The sequence below is a fragment of the Sus scrofa genome, chromosome 2, assembly GCF_000003025.6.
Source record: "Sus scrofa isolate TJ Tabasco breed Duroc chromosome 2, Sscrofa11.1, whole genome shotgun sequence".
Lineage (NCBI taxonomy): Eukaryota > Metazoa > Chordata > Mammalia > Artiodactyla > Suidae > Sus > Sus scrofa.
The window spans coordinates 79,616,441-79,638,811 of NC_010444.4; the positions used below are offsets into that span (position 1 = coordinate 79,616,441).

Sequence of the window (22,371 nt, forward strand, 5' to 3'; positions counted from 1 at the left end):
TGTCTGCAACCTACACCACAGCTCACGGCAACGCCGGATCTTTAACCCACTGAGCAAGGCCAGGGATCGAACCCGCAACCTCGTGGTTCCTAGTCGGATTCGTTAACCACTTGGTGGGGGTTTTAGCAATGATAAAACAACTCCAGAAATGCACATGAGATACTATTATCTAGGTACTTCAGAAAGGAGCTAAAGCAGAGGATAAGGGGGAGGCTTCTGTCCCGGGAAGGCCCAAGGTGCCCTACTCTGTTACTCATCTTCCACTAAACAGGAGGAGGGGAGGGAATTCCCGTCGTGGCGCAGTGGTTAACGAATCCGACTAGGAACCATGAAGTTGCAGGTTCGATCCCTGGCCTTACTCAGTGGGTTAAGAATCCGGCATTGCCGTGAGCTGTGGTGTAGGTTGCAGACATGGCTCGGATCCCGCGTTGCTGTGACTCTGGCGTAGGCCGGCAGCTACAGATCTGATTAGACCCCTAGCCTGGGAACCTCCATATGCCGCAGGAGCGGCCCAAGAAATAGCAAAAAGACAAAAAACAAAACAAAACAGGGGGAGTGGGGACTTAACTCTTTTAAGTGATTGAATCAGATTAAACAAGTACATCATCCTTTTGATTCGCTGATTACATCAGCCAGATCCCTTCAGCTGTATGTAAACTAGTGTTTGATTGGATAATTGGGAGAGGGTGTGCCTGACCTCAACTAGGGCAGTGATTTTTAGGATTCTAGGCCCCATCACCCAAACTGCAAAATAAGTTGTCCCATCTCTACAAATGCACATCTCTGATTCTGGGAGCAAGCCAGAAACACGTGTTAGGACACCATGGAGGGGTGGTACCAGGGATTCCAGGGTGCAGGGCTCCCAGCCAGGTCCTGGGGATGCTCCATGGAGATCACGTGGTGGGGGCCACTGCCCCTCTTGTCATAAAGACCAAGTCCTGATTTCCTTTTTTCCCTCACCCGGTATCTGCTTCACTAGAATGCCTCAGACCCAACATCTAAATATATATGAAATTAATTGTTTTTTTTCCCCAAATTGGATCTACAATAGCCCAGGCATTAAGGGTTACTCCCACAGAAAACAGCCACAGCATTTTCATGGGGTCCTTGGTAATACAGGGGGTGCAAATTTTCTTTGGGGTCTTTATCTTTTTGCCTTTTCTAGGGCTGCTCCCGAGGCACATAGAGGTTCTCAGGCTAGGGGTCGAATCAGAGCTGTAGCGGCCAGCCTACGCCAGAGCCACAGCAACACAGGATCCGAGCCGCATCTGTGACCTACACCACAGCTCACGGCAATGCCGGATCCTTAACCCACTGAGTAAGGCCAGGGATCGAACCCGAAACCTCATGGGTCCTAGTCGGATTAGTTAACCACTGCGCCACGACGGGAACTTCCATGGGGTCTTTTTTTTTTTTTTTTTTTAATTAGAGTTGATTTACAATGTTGTGCCTGCTTTGGGGTCTTTCTTTGCTCCTTCCATTAGATGCTCCTCTCTCACGACCTCTCCCGACCCCAAAGCTGTTCATTAAGCTGGTTCGCAGTCCTCGCAGAGGTCTGTTAGGTCTTCTCAGACGGTGACACCCCTCACAGGTGCCACCCGTTTCCAGTCCTCAAACTCCATTCACACTTAGCCTAAGTCCTGTAACTCCTGGGTCAAGTCTAGCTTTCCCATGGGTCTCTAAGGTCAGTGAAACCAGGAGTCCTATCTGCAAGTGGATTCAGCTGTAGAACACCTTCCCAGTCCAGATTCTACAGGGGATCAGCCGGAAGGCATTTCAAAGGCCAACCCCGGGGTTCAGATGTCATTGAGGTGGGATGGGGACTCAGGGCTTTATGACAAGCTCCCTGGGTGATCCTCACATGAGATCTACTGCCTTTGAGGGACAGCAGAAGCTTTGCCATGAGCTGCCCCTGGTGCCAGGGTCAGGGTGAGTGGGGGAGATGGGCGTGTCTCCTGGGTCTTTCCCCACCTCATTGTGTGTTGCGGAGGTGGAGGCTTTGGCAACTGTGAGTCACACCTGGGGTACAGATCAGAACTACCTGGAGAGGTTCTAATATTCTGACGAGGGCCTTTTGCAGAGGTGATCTTATAATGATCCAGGGTGAGGCCTGAGCATCAGTAGTTCTAAAGGTCCTAATGAGAAATAAACACTGAGAGTGTCAGGCTTTAGGAGGGTCCAAGTGGCCAGGGTTTTCTTTTTCTTTCTTTTTTTTTTTTTTTTTTTGTCTTTTTAGGGCTGCATCCATGGCATATAGAGGTTGCCAGGCTAGAGGTCCAATCAGAGCAGTAGCCACTGGCCTACACCAGAGTCACAGCAAGGCCAGATCCGAGCCACGTCTGTGACCCACACCAGAGCTCACGGCAACGCCGGATCCTTAACCCACTGAACAAGGCCAGGGATCGAACCCACAACCTCATCGTTCCTAGTTGGATTCCTTTCCACTGCACCACAATGGTAACTCCTCTTTTTGTTTCTATGGCCCCACCTGCGGCACTGGAAGTTCCCAGGCTAGGGGTGGAATTGGAGTCGCAGCTGGAGCCAACACCACAGCCACGCTGGATCTGAGCCACATCTCTGACCTGTGCCACAGCTTGTGGCAATGCCGGATATTTAACCCACTGATGGAGGCCAGAGATCAAACCTGAATCCTCATCGACACTATGTTGGGTTCTTAACCTACTGAGCCACACTGGGAACACCAGGCCAGGAGTTTTCCTTCTTCCTTCCTCGCTCCCTCCCTCTCTGTCTTTCTCTTTCCTTCCCTCCTTCCTCCTTCCTTTCTTCTCTTTCTCTTCCCTTCCTTGAGAAACTGAAGAGCTTTATGAGAATCCCTGCAGATTGAGAAGAGGGCTAGGGAATAACTTACTCTGGAGGGGTAGGTGGATTTGACAATGTTTTAAAGGTTTTTAGGGCTATGTCTTAAGGATATATGAGGATATATGAGGAAATGCTGTGTTCAGCTTTCAAGCTTAAGGAAAATGTCAGGGAAATTGTTTCTATATTTCAGTATAAAACATTTTCAGTAAAACTGTAACAGTTATTTGAGTTAAAAACATTTTCTTTGTAAAAATATTAAAGTTTCTCAGCTGAATATTAGAAATAGGAGGGGCATTCTATTACAGGCAAAACTACTTGAACTTCTTGAATGTATTAGGTTTTCCATGGGAAAAAGTCCTGTACTCTGGCTGACTGGATGGGCCAGTGAATGTTTCTGATGTGCCATGGAAATAACTTGGCAGCGTTTTATGTGTAGAGAGTCACTGCAGATTCTTGAATGACATGAGAAAAACTACATTTTAAAGGAGACTCGGGGTCAGGGAAAAAGAGATTGGAGCAGAGAGAGGAAGAAACTGGGAATTGATGTCTCTTTTATTCTGATGAGGTTGAGTGTAGGTAACAGTGACAGCTCAGAACCACCCACAATGATCCTCTGTGGGCTTAGTGGGAGCCCTACCCTCCCACCTGAGGCAGCCTTCCCTCCCTCATTGCAGACACGCCAGCCCATAGATCTCACTGCTGTCTCGCTGGTGCCTCCTGCAGGTCCCTGAGGAAAAGGTGGGAAAGAGGTGGGTGTCCCTGGCCTCCCGGTTATCAAAGTCCAAGCCTGGGGCAGAGCATCATCACTTCACTTCAGTCCTGACTCCTCAGATGCTTCATGAAATCTAAAGGCAGCAAGTTGTCTCTGGAGATCTCTGGGTGCATGGGTACAATGGAAGAGAGTATCCAGCCTGCAGTTTCAGTATAAGACTTCCCATCAGCCAAGAGAGGGGAACCAGGACCCCCTGGTATTGTTGATTCCTGTGTCCTGTTCAAATTACCCTACTTCCCCTTTATAACTACTGTTTTAAACTTTGTCTTTTTATTTAAAGTATGTTTTTTTGGGGTGGAGGTGTTGTTCCTTTGTTTTGTTTTGTTTGCTGCACTTGAGGCATGTGGAAGTTCCTGGGCCACGGGCTGAACCCAAGCCACAGCAGTGACAGTGCTGGACCCTTAACCTGCTGCACCACAAGAGAAATCCTAAATTGTGTTTCTTGTAGACCACATTTAGTTGGGTCTTGCTTTCTTTTCCCAATCTGACAATCTCTGTCTTTAACTGGAATGTTTAAGCCATTCACATTAAAGTGATTATTGATATGGTTGGATTAAAGTCTATCTTCTTGCTCAATGTTTTCTATTTGTTCAGTTTGTCTTCTTTTTTCTCCCCCTCTTCTCCTGTCTTTATGATTTTTAACTTTGATTTCTCTTCTCCTCTATTGACTTATTTAAATCTGTGTGGGTGGGTGGAGCTGATCTCGCCTAGATGTCCAGTCTGGGAACTGGGAACAGGAGAGCTCTCTAGGAAAGGAGGGAGTAGGGGCTGCGCAGAGACACCTCCAGGCAGGCAGTGGGTAAGAGTCTTCACTTGTTCTCTTGCCAGTCTCAGTAGCCAGGAGGAAAAACTGGAGATGCGCAGGGAGGGGAGTCTTTCTCAACATCCTTAAGTTGTTCATGATGCCCCAGCCAGGTTGCTGGGGCCCTAAGCCCAGAACCTGAAGAGCTTGTCCTGCCACCAAGAAGGAAACAGGTGCCATTTCCATTCGGCAGGCAGCCTGAGGCCCGGAGAGGAGCCAGACTCCGGGATCGATGTGTGCCTGAAGCACATAGAAACGTGGGAAGGTAAAGCTAGTAGAGTTGGAAGCGGCCCAGGCTTGGAGTCCTCAGGTGTACGGGAGAGGCCCCTGCAGGTTCCAGCCGGTCCCTCGATGGAATGTTCTTGGCAACTGAGGTTTCTCACAGAATCTCAGTGTTTTAACTTCTCCGCTTTCTTAGGCCTGGTTTGGTGGTTTGTTTTGTTTTGTTTTTCCTCCGTCGCGCAACGAGATCACGGCCGCCTAGGTTGCGCAGAAACTCACCAGCTGCCGGGCCCCTCTTGGCAGCGCGCACGCCCCGCGCCCTCCCGGCCCGGGATCCGTAGGGTCTCCAGCACCACGCCTCCCGCCCTCTCTGCCAACCAACCGACTCCGCGGTCCAGGCCCTCGGTCTTCAGTAGCGCACCCCAGCGCCCTAAATCGCTCCATAGGCTGGAGCCGTGCGCCCGGCTGTGGCACCCCAGAGCACCTGCCCCCTACACCGTGCACACCCATCTTGGGCTCCAAGTAAGGTCGGTTTCCGAACTCAGATTTGAATCCTTTTGGGAAAGGATCTTCCTGAAAAACCAGCGATTTAGATTTCCCAACGCAAAGATGAATTCGTGACTTCTTTACCCTCATGTGGCTGCATTTCCCCTTTGGTTGGTGGGGATGAGGGAGGGAATGTTGCTGCTTGAAAGTTCTTTTTCTGCTTTGCCCCAAATCCCAACTGGGGCAGACTCCAACCTTCTACCAGTTTTAATGGTAAGAGTATCTCTTCTCCCGAGAAGGAAGGGCAAGGGAACCGGAGGAGTCGAGGTACACCCTACTCTGCCCCCTGGGCTAAGATCACCTGCATGGACGCTGAGATGGTTTGTTAACCTCGCTGGGCCCAACCCCTCCAGTTCAGTCCCAGGCCCCATAGGCACCAGGAACCGTGCAGGCTGACAGCAAGAAGAGACCTGCAGCGCGGAAACACCCTCTGCCTTCCTCTGCACCCTACCCTCTCGTCCTGCTCCCCTGCCCCTCCCCTCCCCTTCTCCGCAGCGGGTCCCTGGACGGGACCGTCGGACAGGAGGCTGAGAGGGTCTAGGGAAGGCGGAAATGAAAGGCACAGAGAACTTGACCGCCCATCTGCCAGCTCACCGGCGGGTGTAAGGAGGATGAAGGGGAACCCCAGGTGTGTGCCGCTGCCTGCGTGCGCCTGAAAAAGCTACTGGGAGAACCAACCCTCCAATAGAGAACCAAGGATAGATTTTTAAACCTTAAGGAAATTTATGATATATGATAAAGGTAACAATTTGATTCAACCAGAAGGGTACTTTATTTAATAGATAGTGCTGGTATATTTGACAGCCAATCTAGAAGAAACTCAGTCCCTTGATTCTCAACGTATACAAAAATAGATTCCGTGTTTATTTTATTTTTTATTTTTTATTTTTATTTTTTGTCTTTTGTCTTTTTGTTGTTGTTGTTGCTATTTCTTGGGCCGCTCTCGCGGCATATGGAGATTCCCAGGCTAGGGGTCGAATCGGAGCTGTAGCCACCGGCCTACGACAGAGCCACAGCAAGGCGGGATCCGAGCCGCGTCTGCAACCTACACCACAGCTCACAGCAACGCCGGATCGTTAACCCACTGAGCAAGGGCAGGGACCGAACCCGCAACCTCATGGTTCCTAGTCGGATTCGTTAACCACTGCGCCACGACGGGAACTCCTCCGTATTTATTTTAGATTAAAAAATAAAAAACATTCAAGAAATGTTGGGAAAGTTTTGTCTATGCTTGAAATTTTTAAAAAAACTGCACAGGACATCTTTCTATGCTACACTTTTTGGTAAACTATCTATCAGGCAGTATCTCTTAAAATTGTTAATGTACATAACCCTTAACAGCAATCCTACCTTGGACAGCTGTTCTACAGCAGTAAAAAGCACGTGTCCCAGAAGTAAGAAAACTGTAGGGGGAAATATGATTTAATGGAAAGCTGTGCAGGATTTAGGGACCACTTTTCCAGGTTATTTGATTCATTGTGGGCCCTGAGGCTTTCTTTGCCTCATATATTGTAGATAACTGAGAGCAATGCAAAACAGGTCTTATCTATAGACACTGAATCAATCCTGTCCTCTGGAGGGTTAAAAAACTCCACTTCTCAACTAGGAAAGAAGCCAATTTTGCCTCCATTTAAGCATTCATTTCACTGTTCCTCATCTACAATGTCTTTCCTTTGTCCTTTGAACTGGCTTTGACATCTTTATTGTTGCCTTACTAATAGTTAAATACATCTATGAGAGTCCTGATTTTACTCTTTTTTTAAAAGAATTATCCTTTAATGAAACAACTGCAGTGGTATTTGTGATAGTAAAACACAACAAAATATTCAAACCAGCTCTGACGCTTGAAGGATAGGGGAACGGTTAAGTGGCTCCTGGAATTTCTAGTTAACGGAATGGAAACAATAAAATCTATGTGATCCACCTTAAAGATATTTTTGTATCTTATATTTATATATGGTAGGATCTTAGTTTTATTTTTAAAAAGGAAAAATATATTACTGTGTATTTGTATATTTTTCTGTAAGCATAATAAGTTGTAGACAGATATATATACTACCAACGTTGTTTATTTATCTCATGTTGCTTTGAATAGGGATTGATGGACAAGGTCTTTAACTTAAACAATTATAAAATATTTCAGATATTCAAAAAAGTCTTAGGACTAATAAATATAACAAACCCAAGTTTATCCCAGAAGAATTGAAGGCCCCTTTGTGCATCTTCTGGATCACACTGTACTTTCTCCTTCCTGAAACTGCATGTTCTCAAATTTTACTATATATATATATAAAATATGTATATATGCATTTTAATATTTAATATGCAAAACTATATTAAAATTTTTTACTTTAAAATTATTTTGTGTACTTAAAACTTTATATAAATGGTATGCTATATTGAAGGTATTTTTCTGAAAAACTTTTTGCTCAACATGAGGTTTTTGTGATTAATCCAGGTTAATATATATAAATACATATTCATATATATATGTCTTATATGATATAAAATTTTCTTTTGAGTTGGCTTGTTACAAAGAGCATATATAATTTGGGAATTTATAAAACTCCTACTTAGATTTGTTTTATTAAGTTTCTGCACAGCAAAGGAAACCCTAAACAACACAAAAAGACAACCCACAGAATGGGAGAAAATCTTCGTGAATGAATTGACTGACAAGGGATTAATCTCCAAAATTTATAAACAACTTTTGCAGCTCCGTACCAAAAAAACAAACAACCCCATCAAAAATGGGCGGAAGATCTAAACAGACAGTTCTCCAATGTAGACATACAGATGGCCGAGAAACACATGAAAAGATATTCAGCGTCACTCATTATTAGAGAAATGCAAATCAAAACCACGATGAGGTACCACCTTACATCAGCCAGAATGGCCATCATCCAAAAGTCTACAAACAATAAGTGCTGGAGAGGGTGTGGAGAAAAAGGAACCCTAGTACACTGTTGGTGGGACTGTAAATTGGTGCAACCACTGTGGAAAGCAGTATGGAGATTCCTCAGAAAACTAAACATAGAACTACCATTTGACCCAGCAATCCCACTCCTGGGCATCTATCCAGAGAAAACCACGACTCGCAAAGACACATGTACTCCAATGTTCATTGCAGCACTATATGCAATAGCCAAAACATGGAAACAACCTAAATGTCCATTGACAGAGGAGTGGATCCAGAAGATGTGGTACATATACACAGTGGAATATTACTCAGCCATTAAAAAGAACGAAATACCAGCATTTTTAGCAACATGGATGGACCTAGAAACTATCATGCTAAGTGAAGTCAGCCATACAATGAGACACCAACATCAAAATGCTTTCACTGACATGTGGAATCTGGAAAAAGGACAGGCGGAACTTCTTTGCAGAACAGATGCTGACTCACAGACATTGAAAAACTTATGATCTCCAGAGGAGACAATTTGGGGGGTGGGGGGATGTGCTTGGGCTGTGGGATGGAAATCCTGTGAAATTGGATTGTTATGATCATTATACAACTACAGATGTGATAAATTCATTTGAGTAATTAAAAAAATGAAAAAAAATGAAAAAAAATAAATAAAAAAAAAAAAAGAAAAAGAAAAAACAAAGAACCTTCCTGAGGGACGTGAGAGAAGTCTGGAACAAATGTCAGGACATACCTTATATTTGGATAAGAAAATTTACCATTTTAGAATATCACTAATCCCGCATTTTTGGTAATTAAGACACTATGCTATTGGTATCAGACTAGAGAAGCTAATTGGTGAAAAAGAATTAGGAGTCTACAGCTGTCCCATATGAGAACTTAATATGTGAAGAAATGTTTTTACAAATCAATGTCAGACTTTTAAATAAATTATAGTGGAAAAACTAGCTAGCTCATTAGATAGCTATTTTACTGCACAAACTAAAATAAATTTCAGATGACTCAAGGTATAATATTTTGATCCAAATAATGATGAAAACATGGATGAAGACGGCGAAAACAAGGGGAGAGTTCTCACCTGGGGTTCCTCATGTGAACCACAGAATGCAGAAAATGAACTGAGTGATTACTTTCTCAATCCTACCAATTCTATATAACTGGTACCGTTTTAGAAGCTGAAAACAGAAGCTAACTCATTACAAACAATTGGTATCTACAGCACCAAGGCTGAATTCTCTCAGGAAACCCTTGTTTAGAAAGGCTAAAAAACATCAAATGGTGAAAGATAGTTGCAACATATATGAACAGAGATTCAGATCCCTAATACACAAAGAGCTCTCAAGCACTAATGAAAGATGATTAGCTCAATGCTCAGATACACAAATAACTCAGAGAAGCAGTGCAGAAAAGAAAAAAAAAGTAGGAGTTCCCTTGTGGCACATCCAGTTAAGGATCTGTCATTGTCACTGTAGCAGCTTGCGTTGCTGCTGTGGTATAAGTTTGATACCTGGCTGGGGAACTTCCACATGCCTGGGTGTGGCCGAAAAATGAAAAAAAGAAAAAATATAAATTGCCAATTAACATGTAACTATTTTTAACTTCCACTAGCAATCAATTAAATGAAAACTGAAAAAACAACCAACAAGGAGACATCACTCTCAGTTAACAAATTGTCCAAAACGATCAAGGTCGATAAGGAGGTGCTGAACTTGACACTGATACTTTTGAGGGCGTGCAAACCAGTATTATCTTTCTGGAAAGCAGTCTGGCCCAAGGAGATAATTACATGGAAGTACAATTGTATATCACAGAGGTTTTGATTCCAGACTTTTAAAAATAATACATATAGGAGTTCCTGCTGTGGCATAAGGGGATAGGCGGCATCTCTGCAGCTCCAGGATACAGGTTCCATCCCCAGCCTGGCACAGTGGGTTAAAGGATAGGCATTGCCACAACTGTGGCTTGGATCTGATCCCTGGCTTGGGAACCCTGTATGCTGTGGGGTGGCCAAAAAAAAAAATATATATATATATAATAATACATATAAAAAACTACAAATAAAACTCTTACAGGTCTGTTTACTCAGAATTCTTCTATGGACCTGCCAATAAGTGAGGTAGGCCTATATATAAATAAGTAAATTAGTAAAATAAAAGGATTATAAACATTATGATATATATATGGCACCACCAACTAGGCCACACCATGTGTCTGTTGGGAGACACTTCACAGCAGGTTCTTCCCTCGAAATGACCTCTTATGAACCTCAAGACTCTTGGTTTGCGCTTGGAGGAGTTTCGCCTTAATCAAATCATTTCTCCTCTATCAGAAACTGAAACTGAGCTCCCCTAAAACCGAGTTTATGATGAATCTCTCTATTCAAAACTTTATCCCCTGGCTTGTCCCTTCTGACCTCAATCCTGTGCTAATGTCTACCAATCAACCAGTTAGATGATTAAAATTGCTATTTTTGATAACAGTTAATGTACTAAAATTGCTATTATAGACATCATCATGAACACACAAACTCAGGTGGTCTCTCCAGAGTTAAGATGAGCTCACAACCCCCTCACCAAGCCGTGGACCACCTGGCCAGAGAATTTAAATGGGAGACACCTTGACTCCTGAAACTCCGATTAAGAAATGTCAAAGAAATGTCACAAGATGATGATTAATCCCAGTGTCTTTGTTCTTCCCCTTCAAGATCACCCCCAACTCAAAGACCACGCTGGAGTGGATCTGAGGCTGGTCTCCCATGCCTTTGCTTGGCGGCCTGCAAGAAACCCTTACTTTGCGGTAAACACAAAACTATTGTCAGAGTTTGGCTTTCTGTGCTGCAGGCACAGGCGCCCTTGCTCGGTAACAAAACCACATATGTTAAAACATGCAGCTGACTTACAGTTAGGTTGAAGACAACGCTGAAGACAAGCCAAGCAAACTAGATATCATTTATTTATTTTTGTAAGACATCGGAGAGCCATTCTTTGATGATCGGATTGGCAAGATCTGTTGGCAGTGGGAAAGACTGGAACTAAGGGAACGAAGGAGAAGGATTAATTAGAAAATGTGGGGCCAGAAAGAAAGTGTCTGCTGGAAAGGAAAAGAGAAGAATAAATTCAAGAGCTATTTCTAGGATGGAAGGAACACACGTTAATGAGTGATTTGGGGGGTGGTGAGGGGAAAAGGATGTACAGGTAGACTTTAAAGCCAAAGCCTTACTGAAATCAGCTAGAAACGACAGGGATGAAGATCTTTGATTGTGATCTCAATGAGTGAAGCCCCCCCAATTCTACTCCCTTCAACCATTTCCACTCACCAGCGGCAACCACTGCTTCCATCAATGCCATCCTTCTACCAGTCACCTCCAATGGGGCTCTTTACCTGTGTCTTCCAATAATTTCACCTCCCCAAATTCACTCAATGAAACACCTCAGTAAACCTTCATCAGGAGCTCCCATTTTTCAGTTCCCAATCTCTGAGCTGCCTTTCACTATATTTCTTTTTTTTTTTTCTCTCTTTTTTTTGGTCACCCCTCGGCATATGGAGTTCCTGGGCCAGGGATCAGATCCAGACTATGACAGAGCTGTGGCAATGCCAGATCCTTTAACCCACTGTGCTGGGCTGGGGGTTGAACCTGAGACACTGTTGATCCCATTGTGCTGCAGTGGCAACTCCCTTCACCATATTTCTACTTCACCCTTAGAAGGAAAGGAAGCCACCCTCTGTGTTTCATGAGGGCTGGGAAAGTATCTTGTGGGCGCTTGTTTAACCTTAGTTCCAGGACTTTGGTGGCTCAAGGCTGAGGGGAAGCACAGGTGGGGCTGGGGGGCAGGGCAGATGACCCGTGGGGGTTGGGTGCAAGGTGGGATACCAGTCTTCAGACTGGGGGTGTCGAGCAAAGGAGCCACCCGTGGAGGGCTGAGAGGGAAGGGCATGATTGTAGGGGTGAGGGAAGCAGGTCATTGGTGGGGGTGGCGTTGGGTAGGAGTAGGGGCAAGCGGGGGGCTCGGGCAAGAAACCGGAGAAGGTGGCAGGAGACAGGTGGGCCAGTGGCTGGAGCAGTGACCGCTCTTGCTTCCTCTGCTTAGCTCTGCGGTTCTGGAACCAGACCTGAGGAGGAGGGAGAAGACCCACGTCAGAGCCCCTCTCTCAAACAGATGGCATTTCACATGGGACCCCTCCTCCCCCAGTGACAGAAGGTACAGGGACCAGGCGCTAGCCTCTCCCACGTCCCCAGAGGAAGTAAAGCTGTTGCAGAAGGCTCGGCTCAGCCAGGCCTAGAGACAAAGCCAGGCCCACACCATTGCCCCCATCCGTGTCTAAATTTGCCCTGCTACAGCTCTGAGTGAGAAAAGTCAGCTTCCAACAAGAAAGAGATAAATGTGACACGATGGCATTTTGCCTCCCTGGAGAATGGGAAATTTCCTCTAGGGTTATTAGAGATTAAGACTATGGATGATTTTGTTACAGACCAGGTTGGATTTAGGTTAGGGTTTATACTGAAGATTAATTAACTCTCTGGTTAGGACTGAAGGAGCATCAGGCTGATTGCGCTCCAAGGCCATGGTTGGGTACAAGGTTCCCCATGTATGTGAATAGGTAGGACTGAATTTTCTCTTGGAATTCACATCCCATATTGAGGTTGGTGTAGACACTGAAATTCAAGTTAGATTAGGTGAGCACTAAGATTCAACTCAAGGGACAATCCTGATGCAGATGAGGTTATGTTGGCTGTTGGCTGGGGCTCTGTTCTGGTGAACATTTGGGTTAGGGTTATACTGCCCTGAACATTTATGCCCCAGTGGTTCCTAGGCACGAAATCTGCATTTCTTCCCAAGGTCGGGGAGGTGGATCTTGGGCCATCACCTGGATTCTGGCCTCACTGAGTCCTGTGTCCCTGGCGAGGCCCTCTCGGGCCCAAATGTCAGGGTACTGGTTCCTCCCAAAGGCTGACTCCAGCTGTTCCAACTGCGCTGGACTGAAGGTGGTGCGGTGGCGGCGCCGGGAGTGGGGGCGACCCCTCTGTCCTCCTTGCGGGGAAAGCCGTGGTCTCCCGGCTCCTACGCCAGAGAGGTTTCTGTAGGGTCGAGTGCTTATGTCTGAAGGGCAGGGGGGAGAGAGATTGCTGCCAAACGGACCCACCCATCCATCCATCCCGGACCACACACGCTGGAACCCCCAGATTCTACTAGGGCCCGGTGTGCTGCTTGCACGCTCTGCTCCGACCAGAAACTCTTCAGCTTTCATAACTAGCTGAACCCAGCTCTGCCTCAGCCCCACCTCACTTCTGAGACCCCTCACCCAGGCTGCTCTTTCCACGTGAAGTCCTCCCCACAGCCTCAGCTGTCCTGGGCCCTTACGCTCTGTCTCCCCTACTTCCGCATGGGGTACCCTCTCCCTATGACACCCCTATTGTGTCCCCAGGTCAGGCACGCCCCACCCACAGCCTTCTGCCTGTCTGAGCACACATACCACCTTCCTGGGTCCCACTCCGTGGATCTCCTATTCGCACTGACACCCTAACAAACTGCCCAGCTCCCTAAGACCCCCATTACTTGCTCCCTGCTCTCGTGGTCACATTCAGCTTAAACTTTTATATTGGTCCCCTCGTCCCACACCCTTCACCTGGGAAGATGAGACATTCCTCCGTCTTTGTGCAGACACGCCCTCCCCACACATACATTTCATCGTCTCCCCTATCCCTGCTCTGGCCCGGCCACCAGCCTGCAGGAATCTGAGCTCGTGGGAAAGGCTTGCCTTGCCTCCCTCCAGGCTCACTAAAGCCCCCACACTAATTAGTCTGAGAGCCAGCTGGGGGAGAGAGACCCAGGAGCGAAAGGAAACACCTGGAAGGCACACGTGGAGAAAAGATGTCTGGAGGGAGGCAGCCATCCCCATGGGGACCCACAGGGGTGGTCCCTGCCCAGTGCTCACTGTCCACCTTGGCCCCCTGCTCTCCACGGATCCAAAGCCCCGGCCCCTCCAGCTCCCATCCCCAGAGAAGGCTGAGCAGTGGGGGAACTCTGAGGTCAGGTAGCGAGGAGGTAGCTTTCAGCTTTGCCTCTGCCCCACTGCAGCGTGTGCTGCTCATCAATGCCAGGGCCTTGGTTCCCCACAGCAAGGGAGGTGGACTGCCCTATGCTTTCCAAGCATCCCTCATTTTGAACATCCTAGGATTCTGGTTCTTTGTTTCTCCTCTTTCACCTTCCTCATGGCAGACCATTGCCCCCACAGAGCCTGGGCCTGGAGCCCGCACGCCTGCCAGCCCCTGGGGGCCACTCCCCGGAGATTCACTCACCCACTCTGGCGGTCAGAGTCCCAGCAGCTGGGTAGCCCTCCGGCCAGAGGCTGCTGCAAACTCGCCCCTTCCTTGGCTTACCCTGCTCACGCCTCCCTTCTGCTTCCATGGCAAAGACCAGAGACGCCCAGTCCCGCGTGCCTGAGGCTCTGACTGTGGATCAGTCTTCCTGTTTCTGTTCCCCCTCTGTGCCTGGTATCTGGCTCCTTCTCCCCCTGTTTAAATTTTTCTCAGAGTCTCTCTCTCTGCATAGATACAGTTAGATAGCTTCATCTTTCCCTCTCTCTCCTTTTTTCTAATTTTCCTCACTCCCCATTCCTTCGCTGAGTATCATCTCACTGTCTGCCTTGCCCTCACCCTGTTTCTCCGCTTTAGTCTCTACTTTCCTCTCCCAGCCCCTTCCCTCTGGGATGCGCCTCTCTCCCTTTGCTCTCGGCTGCCTACTTTCCCAGTGTGCAACCCCACACCACCCCTCTCTCCCTGAGCCTTGGAGGAGTGACCTCCTCCTCGCCCCTGTGGGCCCATCCAATCACTGCCTGGTCACCAGAGCCCCCATCATCAGGGGAGGATCACAAGCCGGATGAGGGAAAGGTGTGCTGTTGGAGGGTCTGGGGACTGGGGCCAAGAGCTCATATTCCCAGAAGACCAAATGCTTTTGTCCTGTTAAATCCCCTCCTGGGAGCAGGCAGGGGAAGGAGGAGAAAATGCATTCCTCCTGAGACCCCCTCCTCAGATACCCATCATGGGAGGAGGGGTACAGATGGGGGCCAGGAGTTAGGCCTGCCTGGCATCTCAGCATGTGGGGGGGAGTCCCAAAGACCTGTTTCCAGGAAACTAAGAAACTAAAAGACATAGTGCCTTCTGGCCCCTTCTAGATACCCCGATTCTCAGAATGCACTGGACACCCCCTTAGGACAACCTGAACCATAGGATGAGACGTCTAGATATCATAGTTGTCAGGTATTCTCTGCCTTCCTCCCCCAAACATCACCTCCTCATTCACCCTGAAGCCCCCAGGACTCCATGGCTTTCTCTCAGATCTTCAGAAAAGCCTGACCCTCAAGAACATCTGAATTCTGAGTGCATCTTGATCCTTCTGGAACTCAGGACTCTGCAGGAGACTGAGATTCTTTTGACATCCTGACATCTGATTCTTCAGGGAAACCCTGAGACACCCAGCATCGCTGAGCAGTCGGGACACTCTGACACCCAAAATTTACTGCTTCCTGAGGAGACTTAGATCTTTGAGGTACGTTCTGACATCCCTGGGACATTCTGACCCTTTCAAGACAACCCAATACCCTAGACTCTAGGATCTTCTAGGACACACTGAAACCTGGAATATTCCTCCTCTACTAGGAGATCCCTGCTGCCCCCACCATGAAGTTCTGTAAGTCTCAGAACACACTGAATCAATGAGCACCCCCAATCCCCTCGGAGCACACTGTACCCAGAGGACAGCCGACCCCCAAGGTTATGCTAAGGTTACGTTAACCCTTCACGCACATCCTCTAATAGCATCCTGACAATTCAAGATAGAGAAACGTGGTAATCCTCTAGGACCATGATGCTTACAACATGGGGCATGGATCAGAAGCATCAGTGGCACATCAGAGCTTGTCAGAAATGCAGAATGTTGCCCCCGCCCCCAACCCTACTGATTCAGAATCTGCTTCATAACAAGACCCCCCCCCCAATAGAACTGACTCTATGCTTGCCTTCATCAGCTCATAACAAAATACCAAAGGCTGGATGGCTTACATTATGACATTCATTTCTCACAGTTCTGGAAGCTGGAAAGTACAAGATTAAGGTGCCAGCTGATTCAGTTTCTGTTGAGAGCTCTAGGAAACTAGATCGCAGGCAGCCACCCTGTGTCTTCATGAGGTGGAGAGACTACGGCCCCCTAGTCTCTCTTCCTCTTCTCATACAGTAATTTCATCATGGGGGCCTGAATCTCATAATTTCACTTAACCCTATTCATCTCCAAACTATCACCACACCACATTGGGGTTAGAGCTTCAACACATATTTAAGCCACAAACATACACTCCATAACAACATTAAAGTCGAGAAGCACTGATTCAAGATGCCAACCCCTCACCCCTGACCCTGGAGTATACTGTGACCTCCTAGAACAGCCTGAGCCCCATGACAGCCCTGACCTCACAAGATCCATGGAGTCAACTTGGACGCACAAGCAAACACTGAATTCCAGTATTCTTGCTGACTCAAGATACCCTAACCCTACAAAGGAACTCTGGTCAGGCATCCAAAATGGCCTGATTACAATTACAGTATACATGTAAGGATAACCTGACCCCCTTGCTGTACAGTGGGAAAATAAAAAAAAACAAAAAACAAAACAAAACAAAACAAAAAAAACAAAATGGCCTGATTGGAGGTTCCTTTAAAAAACTAAATATAAAAGTACCATACCATTCAGCAATCCCACTTCTTGGCATATAGCCAGAGAAAACCATAAGTCCATAAAGATGTGATATACACACACACACACACACACACACACACACACACACCACAATGGAATATTATTCGGCCATAAAAAGAATGAAGTAATGCCATTTGCAGCAACATGGATGGACCCAGAGATTATCATACTAAGTGAAGTAAGTCAGACAGAGAAAGACAAACATCATATGATATCACCTATATATGGAATCTTAAAAAAATATATAAATGAACTTGTTTGCAGAACAGAAACAGACTCATAGACTTTAAAAACAAATTTATGGTTACCAAAGGGGACATGTGGGGGAAGGGAGGGACTGGGGTTTGAGACTGGCATATGCACACTGAGGTATATGGAATGACTACCCAACAGGGACCTGTTGTATAGCACAAGGAACTCTACTCAATATTCTGTGATAATTGATATGGGAAAAGAATCTGAAAAAGAACAGATGTGTGTATATGTATAACAGAATCACTGTTGTACAGCAGAAATTATCACATTATAAATCAACTACACTTCAATAAAACAAAAAATAAATAAATAATTTGGACAGTGAAAAAAAAAAAAACCACACCAAAAAACTTGGCAGAGCAGAAACAACTTTGAAAAAGATCAAAGTTGGAGGACTTACACTATCCAAATCTAAGAATTATTATGAAAATATAATAACCAAGACAGACGGTATTGACATCAATATAGACAAATATATCAATGGAAAAGAACAGAATTCAGAAATAGACCCACATATAAAATGTCAACTGGTTTTTTTGGAGTTCCCGTCGTGGTGCAGTGGTTAATGAACCTGACCAGGATCCATGAGAATGCGGGTTTGATCCCTGGCCTTGCTCAGTGGGTTAAAGATCCAGCGTTGCCGTGAGCTGTGGTGTAGGTTGCAGACACGGCTCGGATCCCGTGTTGCTCTGGCTGTGGTGTAGGCCAACGGCTACAGCTCCAATTCGACCCCTAGCCTGGGAACCTCCATATGCTGCGGGAGCGGCCCAAGAAATAGCAAAAAGACAAAAAAAAAAAAAAAATTAACTCAAAATGGACCACAGATATGAATGTAAAATCCCAAATTATAAAACTTCCAAAATATAGGTTCAAAAAACCCTTGGGACCTTGGATTGTTTGGATTACACAAACAAGTCTTAGCTATGGCACCAAAAGACCATGCATAAAAGAACAAATTGATAAACTGAACATCAAAATTAAGAACTTCTGCTCCTCAAAAGAGACACTGATAAGTGAATTTAAAGACAAATTTACAGGAGCTTCCTGGTTGCTCAGTTGGTTAAGGATCTGGTGTTGTCACTGCAGTGCCTCTGGTAACTGCTGTGGCAAGTGTTCGATCCCTGGTCCGGGAACTTCTGCAGACAAGGTACATATTAATACTGCAAGAAAATATCTGTGAAATGTATCTGATAAAAACATGTATTAATTCATATATCTGATAAAGGACAATGATGCACAATATACAAATTCAAGAATATAAAAACAAACATGCAATTTTCAAGAGTACAAAAAATTTGGACAGATAATTCATCAAGAAATATATGCAATACAATCACCTTGGAAAATAGCTTGGTAATTTCTTAAATATCCACTTACCATATGATCCAGTTATCTCTCTTCTAGTTAATTATCCAAGTAAAAGCACAGATCCAAACTAAGTTTTGTACTTGAATGTTCATAGCAACTAGCTTGCTTGCTTGCTTGTTTTCTTTCCTTTCTTCCTCCCTCCCTCCCTCTTTCTTTTTCTTTCCTTCCTGTCTATTGTTTTCTTAAACATAACCATCATCATTTGTCTACTACTAACTGTAGCTGCTTTCCCACTACGGTGGCAGAGACGAAATTACAGCAGAAACCTGCAACATCTAAAGTATTCACTATCTGGCCTTTTAGAGTAAAAATTTGCTGTCTCTTGCTTAAGTGTCCATATTTATATACATAGAAAATATGATGGAATCTGCAGAAACATTCCTAGAATTGGTAAATTAATTTCAGAGTACAAGGTCAATATATAAAATTGACTGTGTTTCTATATATTAGCAATGGAAGATTAGAAAATAAACTTTTAGGGAGTTCCCGTTGTGGCTCAATGGTAACGAATCTGACTAGTATCTATGAGGATGTGGGTTTGATCCCTGGCCTTGCTCAGTGGGTTAAGGATCCGGCATTGCTGTGAGCTGTGGTGGAGGTCAAAGACGAGGCTTGGATCCTGTGTTGCTGTGGCTGTGGTGCAGGCTGGCAGCTACAGCTCTGATTCAACCCCTAGCCTGGGAATTTCCATATGCCACAGGTACAGTCCTTAAGAAAAAAATAAAAAGAAAAAGAAATCTTTAAAAATATACTTTAAAATCGCATTAAAAAGTAAAAAGGCTGGAAATAAATTTAATTCTCCCCAGATTAATCCACAATTTGATTATAATCCCAATCAAAATCCTGACATGTTTTTCAAGAAATCGACAAGCTGATTTAAAAGTTTATATTGAAATGCAAAGGACCTAAAACAGACAAAATATCTTGAAAAATAAGAACAAAGTCAGATCACTTACACTATTTGATTTCAATATTTAACATAAAGATTCAGTAATCTAGACAAGTGTGGTACTGGTGTCAGATTAAAATAGAGATGAATGGAACACACAAAAATTCCAGAAATAGATGTTCACGCACATGCTGAACTGATTTTCAACACAGATGTAATTTGTGATTTTCAACACAATCCAACATGGGAAACAGAAACCTTTTCAGCAGGTGATGCTGGAACAACTGGTTATCTGTATAGATAAAAACTAAATCTAATTTTACTTCACGCTCTACTCATATAGTCACTAAAAATAAATCACATACTTAAACACAAAGACAAATTCTACTGGAACATGATAAATTCTACAAACTCTTTGTTACACTGACTTAAGCAAAAGTTTCATAAATAGGACATAAAAAAGCATAACTTTAAGGGGGAAAGTGGGAAACATTAAAATTAAATTTTTTTCTCTTTATAAAGCATAGTTAATAAAATTAAGACAAAATATTTGCAAAATTTACACCTGACAAAAATCACTGAACCCAGAATGTTAAAAAAAAAATCTTACAGTTCAAAAAGGAGAAGAAAAATAACTCAATAAAATTAGGCATACAACTCCCCACCCCGCAAAATGAGCAAAATATTTGAACATAACTTCACAAAAGAAGATATATGAATGGGCAATAAGCATAAGATGCTCAACATTGCTAGTTATCAGGAAAATGCAAATTAAAACCACAGTGAGATATTATACATCCATTAGAATGGCAAATGTTAAAAAGACTAACAATACTAAGTGTTGATAAGGATATGTAACAATTAGAACTTTCGTATGTTGCTGAGAGAAACGCAAACTGTATAACCATTTTTGCAAAAACAGTATTGTAGCATCTTATAAAGTTAAAAATACATTTATCATAAAATCACATTCCAAGAAAAATGAAATCATATAGCCACACACAAACTTATAAAGAAATATACACGGTGGTATTACATATGCATTATATAGAGATATGCATACATATTATACATAATTGTTCTAAACTGGAAACAAACCAATTTTCATCAACTGTTGAATGGTTATAATAATTGTGAATCTCCTTACTACAGCATACTGTATAGGAATAAGTAAAAACATAAGGTTAATGAATGAAACAAATTTGTGATACATTGACAACATAGGTTAATTAATCTCAAAAGCAGTATGCTAGAAATGAAACATAAAAGACCACATACTGTAAGATTCTATTTATATTAAATTCTAGAAAACACAAAACTGTAGTGGAAGAAAGCAGATTAGTGACTACCTAGTCACTGGAGGGTACTAGCTACAAAGGGAAACAAAACTTTTTAGGATGTTGAAACTGTTGTGTATCTTGATTATGGCAGTAGTTACATGACTACATGATTATCAAAATTAAAGTGTACACTTAAATGGGTAATGAGTATTGTCTCTCAATTGTAAATAAAGACCTATAAAAATTAATTTTGGAATATGGGAACAATAAAGGCATAAAACTTAAGCATATGAAAAAAATAAGCAATTATTAACTTCAGGAACATCCAAAAGTTGTACCAGACAAAAATAATATTAGTACTCCAATAGTATATAACCAAGTCAGGATGTCAATAATAAATACCGACATCCTCCCAAACTGTGATGTATTTATAACAGGAGGATTTCAGGAAGAGAAAATGGGATGGTGAATTGCTATTACTCATCACCTGTCAAAATGGGAAGAGAGTAAATCAGATCGCAAATTAATGACCAGGAGTTCCCTTGAGGCATAGTGGCTTAAGGTTCTGGCATTGTCACTGCAGCAGCTTGGGTTGCTGCTGTTGCACCGGTTTGATCCCTGGCCTGGGAATTCCCACATGCTGCAGGTGTGCCCCCCTAAAAAAAATGAATGATAAAAAATAGCATTATAAGCATATTATTTAGAAATACATAACGGCATTTATATTGGGAAGGGGGACTTGGGTGGATTGATGAAGGGTAGGGGACTGGGTTTCTCATTTAAAGACTTGTTTAACTTTCAAAGATATGCTTTTGACTAAATAATTTTGAAATAAAAATGCTTAATTAAATGCTTGCTTTTTTCAGTTCTTATATTCTTTATTATTGATAAAAGCATTTAAGGTTGTATTTCCCATAGATTTTTATATTAATTTTTCTTTAATCTATAAATTATTTGCTTTTAATTTTCTTTTTGCTATGGGAATTATGGAGAACACTTTTTTTTTTTTTGTCTTTTTGCCATTTCTTGGGCCGCTCCTGAGGCATAAGGAGGTTCCCAGGCTAGGGGTCAAATAGGAGCTGCAGCCACTGGCCTACACCAGAGCCACAGCAACTCGGGATCCGAGCCGCATCTGCAACCTACACCACAGCTCATGGCAACGCTGGATCTTTAACCCGCTGAGCAAGGCCATGGATCGAACCCGCAACTTCATGGTTCCTAGTTGGATTCGTTAACCACTGAGCCACAGGGAGAACTCCCCTGGAGAACACCTTTAAATTTTATCAACTGAACATTTGTTTTTACATTTTGGCTTTTGGTTTTCAATTTTTGGCTTTGTGATGAAGCCTGTAAGATAATGTATCCCATGAAATCAATGTTTAGGGACTCTGTTTTAAAGTTTTCATTGTAGCCAAGAAAATGGCCTATATTAATAAATTATGCCCTGCACTTAAAGTAAGAACATACAGGAGTTCCCATTGTGGCTCATTGGTAACAAATCCGACTAGTACCATTAAGATGCAGGTTCGATCCCTGGCCTCGCTCAGTGGGTTAAGGTTCTGGTGTTGCCATGTGCTGTGGTGTAGGTCTTAGATGAGGTTCAGATCTGGTGTTGCTGTGGCTGTGGTGTAGGCTGGCAGCTGTAGCTCCGATTTGACCCCTAGACTGGGCACTTCCATATGCCACAGGTGCGGCTCTGAAAAACAATCAATCAATCAATCAATCAAACATTTTAAAA

The 22,371-nt window shown here is 44.1% G+C and overlaps 2 protein-coding genes across 3 annotated transcripts in view; both read right to left on the reverse strand.

The window, feature by feature from the left end:
• The window catches only part of LOC106507314, a 58,589-nt gene that overhangs the window by 4,713 nt on the left and 31,505 nt on the right, over positions 1 to 22,371 (reverse strand). The gene's annotated exons all lie outside the window — the stretch shown is intronic.
• PROP1 (PROP paired-like homeobox 1) lies at positions 11,026 to 14,830 on the reverse strand. 2 transcript variants are annotated; one of them, XM_013987527.2, is made up of 3 exons: positions 13,717 to 14,371; positions 12,958 to 13,190; positions 11,026 to 12,201 (listed from the first exon to the last, which is right to left on the reverse strand). In XM_013987527.2, exons 1-3 carry the CDS (start codon positions 13,772 to 13,774, stop codon positions 11,863 to 11,865), a joined length of 630 nt encoding a protein of 209 aa, XP_013842981.1. In that variant the 5' UTR covers positions 13,775 to 14,371; the 3' UTR covers positions 11,026 to 11,862.